Raw genomic sequence first — 14,729 nt, forward strand, 5'->3', positions numbered from 1 at the left:
CTCCCCCCAGCACACTTGCAAAGGGGGCTGGACACCCCCCCCGCTCACCCCTTATTTGTGCCCCCCGTGCCCCTTGCCCCCCTGCAGTGGGGGCTGCACCCCCCCCTGCTCACCCCTTATCTGTGCCCCCCGTGCCCCTCCCCCCAGCACCCCTGCAATGGGGGCTGGACACCCCCCCGCTCACCCCTTATCTGTGCCCCCCCGTGCCCCTCCCCCAGCACCCCTGCAATGGGGGCTGCACCCCCCCCGCTCACCTCTTATCTGTGCCCCCCTGTGCCCCTCCCCCCAGCACCCCTGCAATGGGGGCTGCACCCCCCCCGCTCACCTCTTATCTGTGCCCCCCCGTGCCCCTCCCCCCAGCACTCCTGCAATGGGGGCTGCACCCCCCCCCCGCTCACCCCTTATCTGTGCCTCCCCCCGTGCCCCTCCCCCCAGCACCCCTGCAATGGGGGCTGCACCCCCTGGCTCACCCATTATCTGTGCCCCCCGCACTCCCCCCAGGAACCCTGCAATGGGGGCTGCACCCCCCCCGGCTCACCCCTTATCTGTGCCCCCCTCCTCCCAGCACCCCTGCAATGGGGGCTGCACCCCCCCCCCCCCGCTCACCCCTTATCTGTGTCCCCGCACCCCTCCCCCCTTGCTGCAGTCTCTCCTCCCCCCCACTACATCTCCAGGAGTTGCACAACATTGAAGGAGGGGGAGGGGGGCTCCGCCCAGCTGGGGGAGCTGGGCTCAGCTGGGGGAGGGAACAGCTTGGAGGAATGTGGGGGAGGGCAGAGGGGTGCGTGGTGGTAGGCGTAAGGTGTTGGGGGAGGGTTTGGGGAGAGTCGGGGATGGGGGGTGCAATGGTGGAGAGGGGGGAACTGAGGGGGTGGGGGGAGGGTTGGAGGGGGGGCTGGGGTTGTGTGGGGAGATGGGGCTGGGAGTCGGGGTGGCGGGGAGGGGCAGTGGGGTGCTGGCGGAAGGTTGCGGGCGGAGGGGTATCAGGCATGACTCAGGTTTTATAATGTCCCGGCCCATTGCCGCGGGAGGGACGCTCGTTGCTGGTCTGGAGCCTGCTTCCCGCAGGGCCGGGAGATGGGGCAAGCCGGCCGCCCGTCAGCCCAGGACCCCAGGGAAACGCCTCTTGGACCAGGGTGTGGATCCTTGGCGGGGGCCTGCCCAAATAACGGGAATGTTTCTGGGCGCCTCGGGGTTGGCTTAGAAACCAAGCCAGAAGCCGAGATTGCTGGCCCCAAATGGCTGGCGTCTCCCGTCGGCGCTTGCCAGGTTTGTCTGGAGCCGGAGCCGGGAAGGAGGGAGCGAAGCGCCTAGATCCCCTGCGTATCAGGAGCGACCTTTGACACCCTTGGGCAGACAGCTGATGGCCGAGGCTGGCCCTTCCTGCCGGAGTCGGGCCGGGCGGGCGTTCTGACCGAGCGGAGGGCCAGGATCCCGTCCCAGCTGGGTGGCGCTCGGAGGGACAGGGCTGCTTGTGCTGAGGTCGTTGTGTGGGCGAGAGCCCCTGTGTGGATGCCATGATCCTGGCCAAGTCCTTTTGCCGGGGTGGCGGATTTCGCTGGTCTAACCTGCCCCCTGTCTAAGCTCTCGCTGGTCTAACCTGCCCCGGCGCTAACTGGGAGGCTCTGCGGGGCTGCAAATCTCCTTCGTGTAGAAATGGGCCTTTCCCCTAATCAGGTTATCTCAATGGAGCTCACTGAGTGCGATTAAACCCCCAGGTTCGCACCACTGGTGACCTCTGTGGTCTGGCCTGCACCCAGAACTGACGTGGACATTGCTACTTCGCGAGGGGGTGTAAAAACCTCACGCCCCAGAGAGACCCAGCGGAGCCAGCCCAGGTTCCAGGGTAGACGCTGCTAGATTGACAGTCAATCTAGATCCGCCTCTCGGGGTGGATTAACTACAGCGAGAGAGAGATCCCTTCTGCGTGGGAGTGAGTGAGCCGGCCGACTGCCCCGCTACGCCCCTTAACAACTCCACCCCCCACGCGGCGCAGAGTCACGGTCCACGCAGTGAGGGCGACGCGGGGTCAGTGTAGCCGTCGCGTCACTTACGTCGACTGTTCCTGCCTTTTGGGCGCTGCTCCGCAATCCCCCGCGCTGCCGGCACAATCGGCGCCAGCGCTCCGGGTGAGGTGCACGCCGCCGGCACTGGGGGCTGCGTGTGGACGTGCACACGTGATGGACTGGCTGTGGCGGCTGGATGCCAACGTAAGTCCACTTAACTTTGTAGACTAACACGGCTGCTACTCTGAAACTTAACTTTGTAGTGTAGACGTGCCCTGAGGCTAAAACTCCCCCTGCGGCGTTCCGCCCTGGTTGGTCCAGGTGGCTCTGTGCCTTTTCTCAACGTCCCAGCCTCGCTTGGCACCGTTGCCGCATGCCGTTAAGCATCCTGTGTCTCTTGGGGGGTTGCAGCGCAGGGATCCCCGTCCCGGGTGTGTAGAAGTAACGCGCTCTGTTGCAGAGACGAAGAGTCAGTGGGAGGAACAGACTTGACTGAAATAAGCAGGCGCCCTGTAGCATCTCTTGTGGCTAGTGGCTAGTTCGGCCAGCTGATAAAGGCTGCTGCCGGATTTTCGGGGGGGTGTCTGAGATGGTTTGTAGAAAGACAATGCTGCGGTTTCTCTAACTCACCTCCCCTACACCTCTTCCTTGCAGGGAGCGATGCCTGTGGGAGAGAAGCGCAAATTCTCGGCAAGGGAGGATGTCTCGAGCGATGCGGTGGCTCCTCAGGACGCCGAGCTGCCTGCGCAGCTGCGCCGGTGTCTCTTCTACGCCACGGTGGATAAATTCAGGAAGGAATGCGTGGCGAAAAGGCCTAACCTACACCGCCACGTGCTGATCTGCAACACCCTCCATCAAATCCGGGAAGAGATGTGCCTGGAAAAGAGCCTCCTCCCTGGCCTGAATCCCCCGGCCCTTACGCATCCACCTCCTGTCCAGGCAGAAGTTACCCCCCAGTCTCTGGCCCGGGAGGTGACATCCTGGTTCAAGGCGGCGAGCCAGCCTCCGAAAGGCCCGGGCGATGCGGAGACAGCGGGGCTCAACTTTTCTGCAGCCTCTGCCGTCCCTGCCATCCTGGAGCCTCTGGAGCCGGCACGGGATCCCGGTGGCCCGCAGGACTCGCTTGCAGACCCCAGGCCTGCTGTGGAAGAAGCGGAGCTGGCGCGTGTCTTCGGAGACGGCTCGTCCCAGAGCCACCGGCAGCCAGACGCTGGAGAGAGCCACGGGCTGGCGACAACGGGCAGCCGCTGTGCGGCTGAGGAGCTTCACCGGGGTTCGCCGGGAGACGCCGCAGCAAACCTGAGCCTGGGAACTGCCTTGGGGGAAGCGTGGCCGCAGGCCGAGCTGCTGCTGGCCAGCGCTGAGTTTGCTAAACCTGCCGATTCCTTCTTCGGGAGCTTTGAGATCCTGGACTCCGGCTACCTCAGTGACCTGGCTGGGGACGATCTGTTTTCCGACATCGACACTTCGGGCTTTGAGAGCTTCGGGGCAGACGTGCCCAGCAGCCGGCAGCCCTCCCAGGCCAGCGGGGACCCGGCAGCGCCCTGCAACACGGCGGGGAGAGACTGGCATGACCTCGACCACCTGATGGAGATAGTCGTGGGCTCCTAACGCCACGCTTCTCCTGTCCGTTCTCCACGTCCAGACCCAGGCCGCTCCGATTCCCTGCCGAAGCGCTGAGGATAGTCGGTTACTTCTCCTCTGGCGCTGCAGGATTGGGTCCTGCACGAGTTGAAAACTCCTAGGTACCGCGGCCGGTCGGCCCCCGACTTGCCCCTGTTCCAAAGCGCTGCTGCTGCCGATTCTACCTGTGCCATTGCCGCCTCCTCTCTCCGGACGGCGCGGCAGGCTCCTGCCGGAGGTGGAAATTGGCAGTGCGGCCGATTTGACGTGTTTTAATGCCGTAACGCTAGTGCCGAGAGGGAAGCTGCATCTCAGGTCATTGGCTGCCTCCTTCCCTGAAACGCCCGGGCAGCGTCCGGCTTGCTTCACGCCGGGTCAAACGGCTCTCATCAGCCGGCTTGTAACTCTCAGGCCCTGCACATCGCAACCTGCCTCTTGCTTTGCCGGCTGGGTCTACGTCCTGGTACAGTGTGAGATTTGGGAGCCAGCTTTGCTAGCTCGAACCACAGGCTGGTCTCGCTGAAGTGGCCTTGGGGCGTATTTGGGTGATAGAATTTCTCCCTCCACCTCCGCGGGGCTGGATTCTCTCCGGAGTCTCTCTGAGTACCGGGCGTTTAGTCTTTTAATCTGTCGGCCGTGTTCAGACGCTCGGGTAGGGCTGCGGTGCGGCCCCTCTCCTGCCACGAGGCTGCGGGAGCGTTGCGCGGCTGCGTGGGGTTAGTCCTGGCACACTTGCACCATCAGAGTGACAGCAGCTGATCTCCGGAGCGCCCTCACTGCTGGCCTGCAGCGTCCCCTCAGCCCGCGGGCACCTGTCTGAGGCCTGAAGGAGCCAGGTTTGGCTGCCCTGAGACCACCCCTTGGTTCTTGCTCATGCATCCGGCTACCGGTCTCGCTGGGTTCAGGCAGCGAGCCGGCAAACAGCTGGGACTGGGGGGCTGTTCCCTGGATTCCTCTTCTGATGGTGTTGGCCACAATGTGTGATGGCCGACATGCAGCCACGTCTTTTGATATGCCCACTAGTCAGGAAAAGTCTATCTCCTTGGGTCTGTTTTTAATATTTTCCTGAGCGCCACCGAGCTCCGTGCTCTTTGCAGCAGACTTTTGTCCGAAGTCTTGTCAGTGTTTCAGACCCAATCGTTTGCAGCGACGGGCCTGTTTTTTAAAATAGCGACGGACCTGTTTTCTCTCGCAGTGGGAGCCTCCATGCTCTGCCCTTGGCCGATCCAGGCGTGAATGCTGTCTGTGGAGAACGGCAAAACTTCTTAAGAAGCCGTTGTGATTTTTAATGATTTCTTCGTAGGCCTCTGGGCCAAGCTAGGCAGGCGTGATCATTGTGTTGTGGGGCCAATGCTGAGACACCAGAGAGGGTTGTGACTCTCCCGGGCTCTAACCAGGTCCCTTTACAGGGTCTCAGGTTGGGCACACACAAGTTACTGCTACAAGTTGTGGTTTCAGTTCTCTTCTGGAAGCCTACCCCTGAGATCTTTGCCTGAGTTGCTCCAGGAAACCGACCCTGTTGTAACATGGCGCTACCTATTACAAGCTCCTCTGGGGTGTAAATTGGGGGGTGGCGGCTGGGAATGGTTGAGAGGTCCAGCTTCCCTGTGTTTGGCCAGAGTCCTGTCTCCTCATTAGTCACAGCATGGACGATCACGCCTGCCCTGCCCAAGAGACTAGCCCTTGAGTCTGATTTTTCAGATGTGCTCAGCCCCCTCCCGGCTTCAGCCATCTTCCCTGGTGCTCAGGTGTTCAGCAGATCTGGGCTGATCCGAGGGGTGTCTGCACTCCCAGGAATCTGGCCTTAAGGAACCCGAAGACCTGGTGGGTGTTGACGTTTCATGAGAATACACGGAAATGTGAGATTCGTGCCAGATGCACGTGCCTTGGAAGACAGAGCATTCCCGGGGAGGTTTGCCAGGTGTGAGAGATGCCCATCTTGGTATACTGCTCGGCCAGGGCTGGGGGGCCACGGTAGAACTGCACCTGTTCAGCGTTAGGATTATTACTCCGCTTTGCTATAAGCCACAGGCAGCGGACGCACTCTGTCCTATTGGTGCCTGATGGTAACGGAACAAAAAGCAGGCACCTTCTCCCAGAATACTCGGCGCTGTACAGAGATGTGTAGCCTGGCCATTGCGATCTCCAGCTGCGTTAGCGATGGGACTCTCAAACTCCTGTTTAAATCGCGTTCGGCCTGAGTGTGGAGCAGGGCTCGGGGTGGAGAAGTGGATGCACAAGGAGATCTAGTAGCTTCTGTTCTTAACCGAAATTACGTGACCTTTAACTAAAGCCCTGGTTAAGCAACAAGCTTCATTTATCTTGCAGTGTTGTGTGTGCGCGCGTTTCAATCTGTAATTTGCACCTTGCAAGTAATTGCGGTTTTTCATCCCTGACAAACTCAAATCGTGCTGTAATCTGGGTATAAAGGATTCAAATATCAGTGTTAAAGCACCCACGTGTGGCAAATGCCCTGAATCTGCTGAGAAACTCTAGGGCAAATGCTCCTTATGCAGATCTGCATAATTAAACTGTTCTGTAGAGTTGCTCTCCCTGAATTGTTAGTTTAAACTCAAGTCTCTTACACTGATTGCACCTGTCTTGTTAAACGTGATTGCTCAGACAGATGGGCACATGTTGAAACAAACTGCTGGCAAAACTAGCAATGCAGGTTACTTTAAAAGGGTCACTTCTTTACTTTACTTTGTGAATAAAGGTATTGGCTCCATGGAGGAGTGAGCTTTCTTCTTTCCCAGTGTGCCGATCACACGGGAGTGTCTGACGGGAGCTGCAGGGTTTCACTGGGGGTTAGACTAGGGATGGTGGCGACAGGCTCCTTTTAATTCTCCGCACTGAACTATCTAGGAAGGTTGATCTGGGGGCTGCAGGTAGGAATGGTTGGGCGGGATTCTCTGCTCGACATTCTGCAGGAGATCAGACTTGGGCGTACAAAACAAGTGACCTAGAAATGAAAGGCTCCAGGATATCCCAGTGTATCTCCCGGTGCTCTCCACCCCCTCGAGGGTCCTGGACTAACAGTGTCCTTTAAATAAACAGCTGCCCTGTGCTTTCTGGCCATAGCAGAATTTCCGCCTTGCCTTTTGAGCTCTGCTCTATCTCCTTACTACCTGAGCCCCATGTAGGAAGCCAAGCGATGCGCGAATCGGTAGGTCTCACATTTGCTTTCCTTTTGCGCACACGCTGTAGTAGCGCTGGCCACAGCCACGACTTGTCCGCGAGATGCTGAGTGAAAAGACGAGGGAAGAAATTGCTCTATTTGTGGGACTTTTTCCCAAATCTCATTTGTGGTTTGTTTTCAGATTTTGCCCGTCTCGAAGCCGGTAGGAAAGGGCTGTCTCCTAAGAACTGATCTTTGCCTTTGCCTGGCCCCGCTGCTGGTGTGCTAGCATCTGGAAGCGATCGCTGGGCAGAGCGAGAAGCTCTTTCTGCTGCAGCTGGCCAGTGCAGACACAATAACTGCACGTTCCGGGAGCACCTGGGAACAGGCTGTCCGGGGCCAGAACGTTCGGGCAGCGGTAGCGCCCGCTCAGCTAAAGTAAAGAACGGCTTGTGTGCCAGCCCTGCCTCGCCTCTGAGCCGGAGCCGGGCTGCCAGCACCCTTGGCACGGGACCCAGTAGCGGCACATCACTGTTCATGTTAGACCAGCAGCTTGGTGAGTTAACCCTGAAGGTCCCTGGTCTGCTGGGTGGGGAGCTGGTGGGATCTGGCCCGGGGCCTTGGGTCTGATCGTGTTGGAGAGAGACAAGGGGGGGAAGGGATCTATTCGATGGGACCAGCGTGGGTGATGGAAGAGACAGGCATCCAGCTGCTGCAGTCCGGATGAAGCGCTCGGTGAAGGTAACTGGAGTGTCACTGCTCCGTACAAGGTGGGACGGATTGCTCTGCAAGAGGGTTAGCACCTTGCAAGAAACTCCTTGAAACGAGGTGGGTAATTAACTCCTCTGCAGTCACAGGCCAAAGGAGGGTTAGTAGGTTGCGGATGGTTTGGAATGAGGTCTGGGGAGACCATGGTTTTGAGTGTCCAGCGGAGTTCTCATCTCTGGTTTTCCTGCGGGCCGAGCGGTCGGATGTGGCGGGGTGGCATGGGGTTTGTGTCTCATCCTTTTTCTGACACAGCTCAGGCGAGCACGGGCTGATTGGTGCAAAAAGTGACGTGTTTTCAAGATGGCATTTGAAAAAGCAACAGCGGCCACCTAGGAATCACTTCAGGTAGCTAGGAGGAGCTGGGCTCGGGAAGCCAGGAAAGCCACAGCCGTTGCATTAGGCAGTCTTTCCCCCTGCACCTGGGCTCAGGGCTCCCATCAATGTACCTGCTTCCACTCCCCGCCCAGGTCACCTGGCCTGGGGCGAGCCTGCTGTCTGACCAGCCTTTCCTCGCGGTGCCAGCCTCACGGCCAAGTGAATGGGGCCACCGGGCGGGGAACGGGGCGAGCGGGGTTCTAGGCACAGCGCCGGGTGCCTGGGCAAGTCTGTGTGCTTCCGCCCCCCCCCCCCCCCCCGTCTAATCCATGGGGCCTGAGTGCTCCTTGGCAGGGACGTCTCCCGGGCGCATGGTGGTGCATGCAGCCGGGGGCCTGGTCTGCGCTGGAGATACTAGAGGGACGAGGTGGGGCAGGTGAGGCCTTTCGTTGGCCCGAGTTCTGGGGGTGAGAGAGACACTTTGGAGGCCCCGGGGGCGAGGGTGGGGGAGAGGGACGAGCCGGGGCTCTGGCCAGGCTGACGCAAGGCTGGTCCGAGGGTGATGGTTGTAAAAGGCTCAGGCGGAGGCGTGGGCCTGATGTGTAATCCTGGGCCCCAGACAAAGCAGCTGGGGACCTGCCCCAGCTCGGCTCAGGCCTGGCCCTTGTGCAGTCACAGGGCAACGCCGGCCCTTTCGCTTTCGCTTCTCGGCCCCGGACTCTTCTTTCACTTTCCTCTAAATCACATGAATCCTGACACTCAGCGGCTGCCCGGCCCCCCGGTCCCTCGCGTGGAGCACCCTGCGCGGCTCAGCGGGCCCACCCTCACTGTGCTCCCCTGGGGGGGGGGGGGGGGGGCTGCCTGGCCCCCCATCCCTCGCGTGGAGCACCCTGCTCAGCGGGGCCCACCCTGGCTGTGCTCCACTGGGGGGGGCTGCCCGGCCCCCCCGGCCCTTGCGTGGAGCACCCTGCGCGGCTCAGCGGGCCCACCCTCACTGTGCTCCCCTGGGGGGCGGCTGCCCGGCCCCCCCCCATCCCTCGCGTGGAGCACCCTGCGCGGCTCAGCGGGCCCACCCTCACTGTGCTCCCCTGGGGGGGGGGGGGGGGGGCTGCCTGGCCCCCCATCCCTCGCGTGGAGCACCCTGCTCAGCGGGGCCCACCCTGGCTGTGCTCCACTGGGGGGGGCTGCCCGGCCCCCCCGGCCCTTGCGTGGAGCACCCTGCGCGGCTCAGCGGGCCCACCCTCACTGTGCTCCCCTGGGGGGCGGCTGCCCGGCCCCCCCCATCCCTCGCGTGGAGCACCCTGCTCGGCTCGGCGGGGCCCCTCGCTTTGCTTTGCTGGGGGGGGGGGGGGGAAAACTGGAACTGCCCTGCCCCTCGCGTGGAGCACCCTGCATGGCTCAGCTGGACTCACCCTGGCTGTGCTCCCCTGGGGGGCGGCTGCCTGGCCCCCCCCATCCCTCGCGTGGAGCACCCTGCGCGGCTCAGTGGGGCCCCTCACTGTGCTTTGCTGGGGGGGGGGAACTGGAACTGCCCTGCCCCTCGCGTGGAGCACCCTGCATGGCTCAGCTGGGCTCACCCGTGCTGTGCTTTGCTGGGGGGCTGGAACCGCCCTGCGTGGAACTACAGCCCTGCTCTGCTGGGGGAGGCAGGATACCGGGGTAGATGGGCCCCTGGGCTGGCCGGAGCAATGCTGGTTGCACTAAGGTGGCTGGGGGAGTGGGGCTGTTGAGGGCTAGAGGAGAGGAGGGGGCGGGGCATGCCCAGAGTCTCCTCCCTCCTCCCCTGCAGGCCCCACCAGCAGCTGCGGGCTGAGCCCCGACAAACTCATCCCAGCCCGCCCCCTGCGGGGCCTGCCACTCAAACCGCCCGCCCCGCCTCTCGCTTGAGTCGCTCACGTCCGCTCTCTGTATGCAGATGAGCCGCTTGGCCCTGGCCAATCAGATGGCAGTGGGGCAGGGCTTCTTGGTATTTCCTTTCACCCCGCCCCTCCCTCCAGCTGTGTTGATTCGGTCCCGTCCGCCCACTGTATGCAGATGAGTCGTGCGGCCGAGCCCCGCTATTGGCTGGCGCGCTGCTTCCCCCCCTCCCCCGGACAATCGGAGGGGCGGGGCCTGGCGCGGCAGGGCAGATGTAGCAATTCCCGGTGGCCGAGTCGGTTTCGGAGCCGGAGGGGGGGAGATGCCGGCTGCTGATTGGCTGCGCGCCGCGTTCCAAACCCCGCTGATTGGGCCCTGAGGAGCCGGGTATGTAAATGAGGGTCTGGAGGGGTCCGGCGGCGGGGCTCGCGCTGCCCCGGGACGGGGCGCGGGGGGGAGCCCGGGGCCGGCCGCTGGGGGGAGCCCGGGGCCGGGAGCCGGAGCCCGGAGCCCGGGGCCGGGAGCCGGAGCCCGGTGAGTCACCCGGGCCGGGCGGGGAAGGAGGCTCCGGCTGCTGCGTGACTCACCCGCCCCCGCCGCTGCTCCGTCCGCCGCGTGGGGACGCCCCCCCCCGAGCAACGGGGACCCCCCCGAGGCGAGTCCCGAGCAGGGGCAGCCCCCCATGCCATGCACGGAGCACTGGGGCCCCGGCAAGGGGCAGGCAGCAGGCGGCCCCCCCAGTGCAGTGGGGCAGCTAAGGGACACTGCAGTGCCCGGATTAATGGGGGTGCCGGGGGGGGTCCAGCCTTGGGGTGTCTAGCTCCCCATTCTGCCTGCGGGGCCCTGCAGGAAAGCCCAGGGGCTGGGCTCAGAACTGGCCGTGGCCCCCCCCAGCCCAGCTCCGGGCACTGACCTTTGGCTCCCAACAGCCTCGGGCCATGGGACGGTGTAAAACGTGCAGCCGGAGCTGTGGCCCAGCCCCTGTCTCAGGCGTTTGGCCCAGTCCAGGTTCCCAAGGGCGCAGAGACTGCGGGCGAATGGCTTTTCTGGCAGGCACAGTGCATAGGACCCTGCCCTGGGACTCAGGACACCTGGGTTCGCTTTTGTGACCTGTCTGAGCCTCAGTTTCCCCATCTGTGGGCATTGCTCCATCATGTGCAGGCTGCCTGGAGACCTCTGCGTGCAAAGCCCTCTGTCACAGCAAGGGCATTAGACTGGTTAGGGTTCGTTCTCCTCTTCTCCGCTTCAGGACAGGACCAAGACACGCTGCCAGGGGGCCTGGGTGTGCGGGACGTGGGTCCTGCTGCTCCTGCCCGGAGCTGTCAGTCTGGCGCCCTGGATCCACACATGTTTAAAACTTTCTGGGTCTGATTCTCCGTGTGCCCGGGGCACCTGCTTGCCTCCCTGCCAAGCGAGTGCCAGGCGCTGCCGGTTCAGCATGGCTGCAGCTGTGGCCTGGAGGACAGAGCAATTGTCTGGGACTTAGGAAACCTGGGTTCTAGCCCTGGCTCTCCCTGGCCTGCTGGGTGACCTTGGGCAAGTTGTGGTGCTCTGTGCCTCAGTTTCCCCATCTCTACAATAGAGAGGATGTGATACTGGCCTCCTCTGTAAAGTGCTTTGTAAAGATCCCTATTTGTGTAGCTGTAATTCTGTGTCCTGCGGTAACCACCCCTAGGAAATCAAGGCCCTGCGGCGCTGTATACACATATACGGTATCAGTGTGTTGATTGTTAGTTCTTTGGGGCATTTGTCCCGGGCCCTGCTCCGAATACCAGCGATTAACAGGGATAATACGACATCCATGATTACTAATAATTTATATTAGGGTAGCACCCGAGGGCTCCACTCGGGCTCTGGGGCCCATCACACCGGGTGCTGCACAGACCCTGCGGGAGACGTAGCCCCTGCCCCAAGAGCTCCCCGTCTGGGTAGGCAAGGCTGAGAGGGGAAACTGAGGCACAGAGCAGGGAAGGGGTTTGCTCAAGGCCACCTGGGGCGGAGCTGGGAGTGGAACCAGCCCTGTGACCTGCTCACTGGTTCGAATGCTGCCTTGGGTCTCGGCTGGTGCTTGGTTCATATCGAGCCCTTCGGAGGCAGGTGCCTGGAAACCATGGGCTGTGATTCATCTGTCATCCGCACGACACCGTGGTGTTAGTCACGTTGTGTCATCTCCGTGACACACACGGGGGCGTCTCTGGCACAACAGCTCTGCTGCATCCCACAGGCCATGATCCCAGCACAGGGCCTGGGGCAGGCGGTGTCAGGAAACCCCCCTTGCGCCCCGGGGTTGGGGGTCGGGGCGGTGTCCCCAGGGCTTTGGCCAGTACTGGTTCAGGGGGAGCCGGAAGTGCAGATCCCCGCCCCACTTGGGCTCTGTGCTTTGGAGGGTGTGGACACCCCTCATGGGAAGTCAGGGAGAGGAGGGGGACCCAGACTCCTTCCAGGGACCATATGGCCCGGTGCTAAAAGCTATACTTCCACGTCCCCTATACAATGCCGGCACACAGGAACTGAACAAACACCCCTCCCTTTAGGAAGGGCAGGCTCTATAGGTCAGTGTAGACACCCTCCCCAGGCTGTATAGTTCACTATTGACTGACACTCCCTCCCCCCAGGCCAGCGCGGATCAAGCCGGTTAAGGGCCGGCCTGATGTCTCTCCCCGCAGGCCCCTCTCTGGAGCTTTCCAGCCTTGGCAGCTCCGGCAGGGGGAGGAACCGCAGGGAGGCCTCGGCTGGGGGAGGCTGAGCCGGATCCCGTCTCCTCCCCCGCCGCCTGGGAAGAGAGCTCCAGAGGGAGGGTGTCGGCCTGCGGGAGAGGGGTGTGCCCCCCCTTTCCGCTGTAGGGAGCAGGTTTTTGCTTCCCGCAGGGGACTGTGGCTGTCAGACACGGGCCCCCCTCTGGGAAGGGCTGCAGCTCGGTGACAACAGCACAGGTGAGTCCCTTGGTGCTGCTATCCCGGAGTGACAGGGGGAAACTGAGGCACTGAAAGGGGGTGGGTCTTGTGCCCAAGGGCACACAGGGCAGCCGTGGCAGAGCTGGGCTAGAACCCAGGAGTCCTGACTCCCAGCCCCCTGCTCTAACCACTAGACCATGCCTGAGTAGCGTGGCATAAACTGAAACTGGGTCACCAGTCAGCCCCGTCCCTGAGGCCCGGCCTTGCTGGCCGTTAGCCGTGGGGCAGCTGGGGCAGGATGGCTCCGTGCTTAGGGCAGCTCCCTGCTTTGCCACAGACTCCCTGCAGCTTTGGGCTTCAGCTCCCCGTCTGCACCGTGGGGCTCCCCAGCCTGCCCTGCCCCACAGGGGGGAGACAGACCTGTGTGAGCCAGGTGCCGGCAGCTGTGCCCAGCCCCCGGGGGCCGAGTGTCAGCAGGCGCCCGGACACGGGAGCGGGTCTCGGAGGGGCGAGAGCGGGCTGGGAGGAGTTAAATACCCTCCCCCGATGGCTCCAGGGAGCTAATCCCCCCCCCCTTGGGGGGGTGTTGCGTCACCCGGACAACCAGGGATGGACGAGTCCCTGCTCATGGAGGTGTCCCCCCCCCCCCAGCTGCCTTGTGTCCGCTGGGACTGAATAATAACGCTTGGGAGTAGGACCCCGGAGTCCTGGCTCCCTGTCCCCGCTCACCAGACCCCACTTCCTGCCAGAGCTGGGGAGAGAACCGAGGAGTCCTGCTCCCGGCCCCCCGCTCTAACAACTAGACCCCACTCCCAGCCCAGAGCCAGGGAGAGAACCCAGGAGTCCTGGCTCCCAGCCCTGCTCTAACCACCAGCCCCCACTCTTCTCCCAGAGCTGGGAGAGAACCCAGGAGTCCTGGCTCCCTGTCCCCGCTCACCAGACCCCAATTCCTGCCAGAGCTGGGAGAGAACCCAGGAGTCCTGGCTCCCAGCCCCCGCTCTAACCACTAGACGCAGCTGCACTCCCAGAGCTGGGAGAGAACCCAGAGGGCCGTGCCGTGGGGCTGGGCGTGCTCGGGGCTGCGGGCCGGTGGGACTCACTGCTCCCGTCTCTGTTGCAGAGCCATGCTGGGCAAAGGCGTGAAGCGCCCGCGCGAGGAGATGGAGGGCGGCGAGCCGGAGCCCCGAGACCCCGGCGCCGCCCCGGCCAGCTCCTTGTTCAACATCTCCATGGTGAAGCTGCACCAGAGCCTGCGGCGCGTGGAGCCCAACCTGCGGCACTTGGTGCTGGTGGCCAACACCTTGCGCCGGATGCAGGAGCAGATGCAGCGGGAGGCTGGGGGGCCGGCGGCCCCGGACAGCCCCGAGGCCCCGCCTGCGGTGGATTCTCCTGCCCCCGTCTCAGACTCCAGGGACAGTGGGCTAGAGCCCTGCCGGCCGCCACCCTCCGACAAGCAGGGGGACGATCTCCTCCTCTCCACCATGGACACCTCCATCTCCACCATCCTGGAGGACTTGGGTCAGGTGGAGGCGCTGAGCCCCGCCCGGCCCGAAGAGGAGCAGCCGTTGGCCGGCGCGTCTGGAGCCAGGCAGGAGCCGGCTAGGACCTCAGCCCCTTGCTTGGGCCCCCTGGAGCTACTCAGCTCGGCCAGCTACCTGCTGGAGGACGGCCTGGAGGACATCTTCGAGGACATCGACACCTCCATGTACGACTGCGACCTGTGGTCGCCCACCAGCCTCTCCGGCTTCAAGGCTTTCTCCGGTGCGGAGGACTCGGACAGCAAGGCGTTTGCCGGCGCCGAAGACCGGCTGGACATGAGCGACCTGGACTACCTGATGGACGTGCTCGTGGGGGGTCACGCGCTCTGAGGGCGGGGGGGGGGGGGGTGACAGGATTAAATACCCCTGCTCTAATTTATTAGGGGCCCGATCCTCAGCTGTCAGTGGAGCCGGCTGATACCTGCTGCAGACCCGGCCCTATGTGCCTCGGCCTGAATTCTCAGCCAGGCTCGGGACCCCCTGCCCTGCCCTGGGGTGGCGTCGGCCCCCTGAGGAGTCCCGTGCGTAGGGGCCTCCCTGGTCAGTGCGGAGCTGGTGTAATGGCCCTGCTCCCAGCCCCTGACGTAGGGGGTGGAGCGGGGGTGTGGCT

At 63.1% G+C, this 14,729-nt stretch overlaps 2 protein-coding genes across 2 annotated transcripts; both read left to right on the forward strand.

Annotated features, from left to right (window-relative positions):
• The first annotated feature begins 2,180 nt into the window (after nucleotides 1-2,180).
• Nucleotides 2,181-3,617, forward strand: LOC135892987 (SERTA domain-containing protein 2-like). The gene is made up of 2 exons (XM_065420770.1): nucleotides 2,181-2,210; nucleotides 2,661-3,617. The coding sequence occupies exons 1-2, from the start codon at nucleotides 2,181-2,183 to the stop codon at nucleotides 3,615-3,617; spliced, it is 987 nt and encodes a 328-aa protein (XP_065276842.1).
• Nucleotides 3,618-7,417: 3,800 nt separating this feature from the next.
• On the forward strand, nucleotides 7,418-14,449 carry SERTAD1 (SERTA domain containing 1). Its single transcript, XM_065420672.1, is given in 3 exon segments — nucleotides 7,418-7,448; nucleotides 7,451-7,517; nucleotides 13,702-14,449. Coding segments are annotated over 3 exon segments (846 nt in total).
• Nucleotides 14,450-14,729: the final 280 nt, after the last annotated feature.

The sequence above is a fragment of the Emys orbicularis genome, chromosome 21, assembly GCF_028017835.1.
Source record: "Emys orbicularis isolate rEmyOrb1 chromosome 21, rEmyOrb1.hap1, whole genome shotgun sequence".
NCBI classification, from domain to species: domain Eukaryota; kingdom Metazoa; phylum Chordata; order Testudines; family Emydidae; genus Emys; species Emys orbicularis.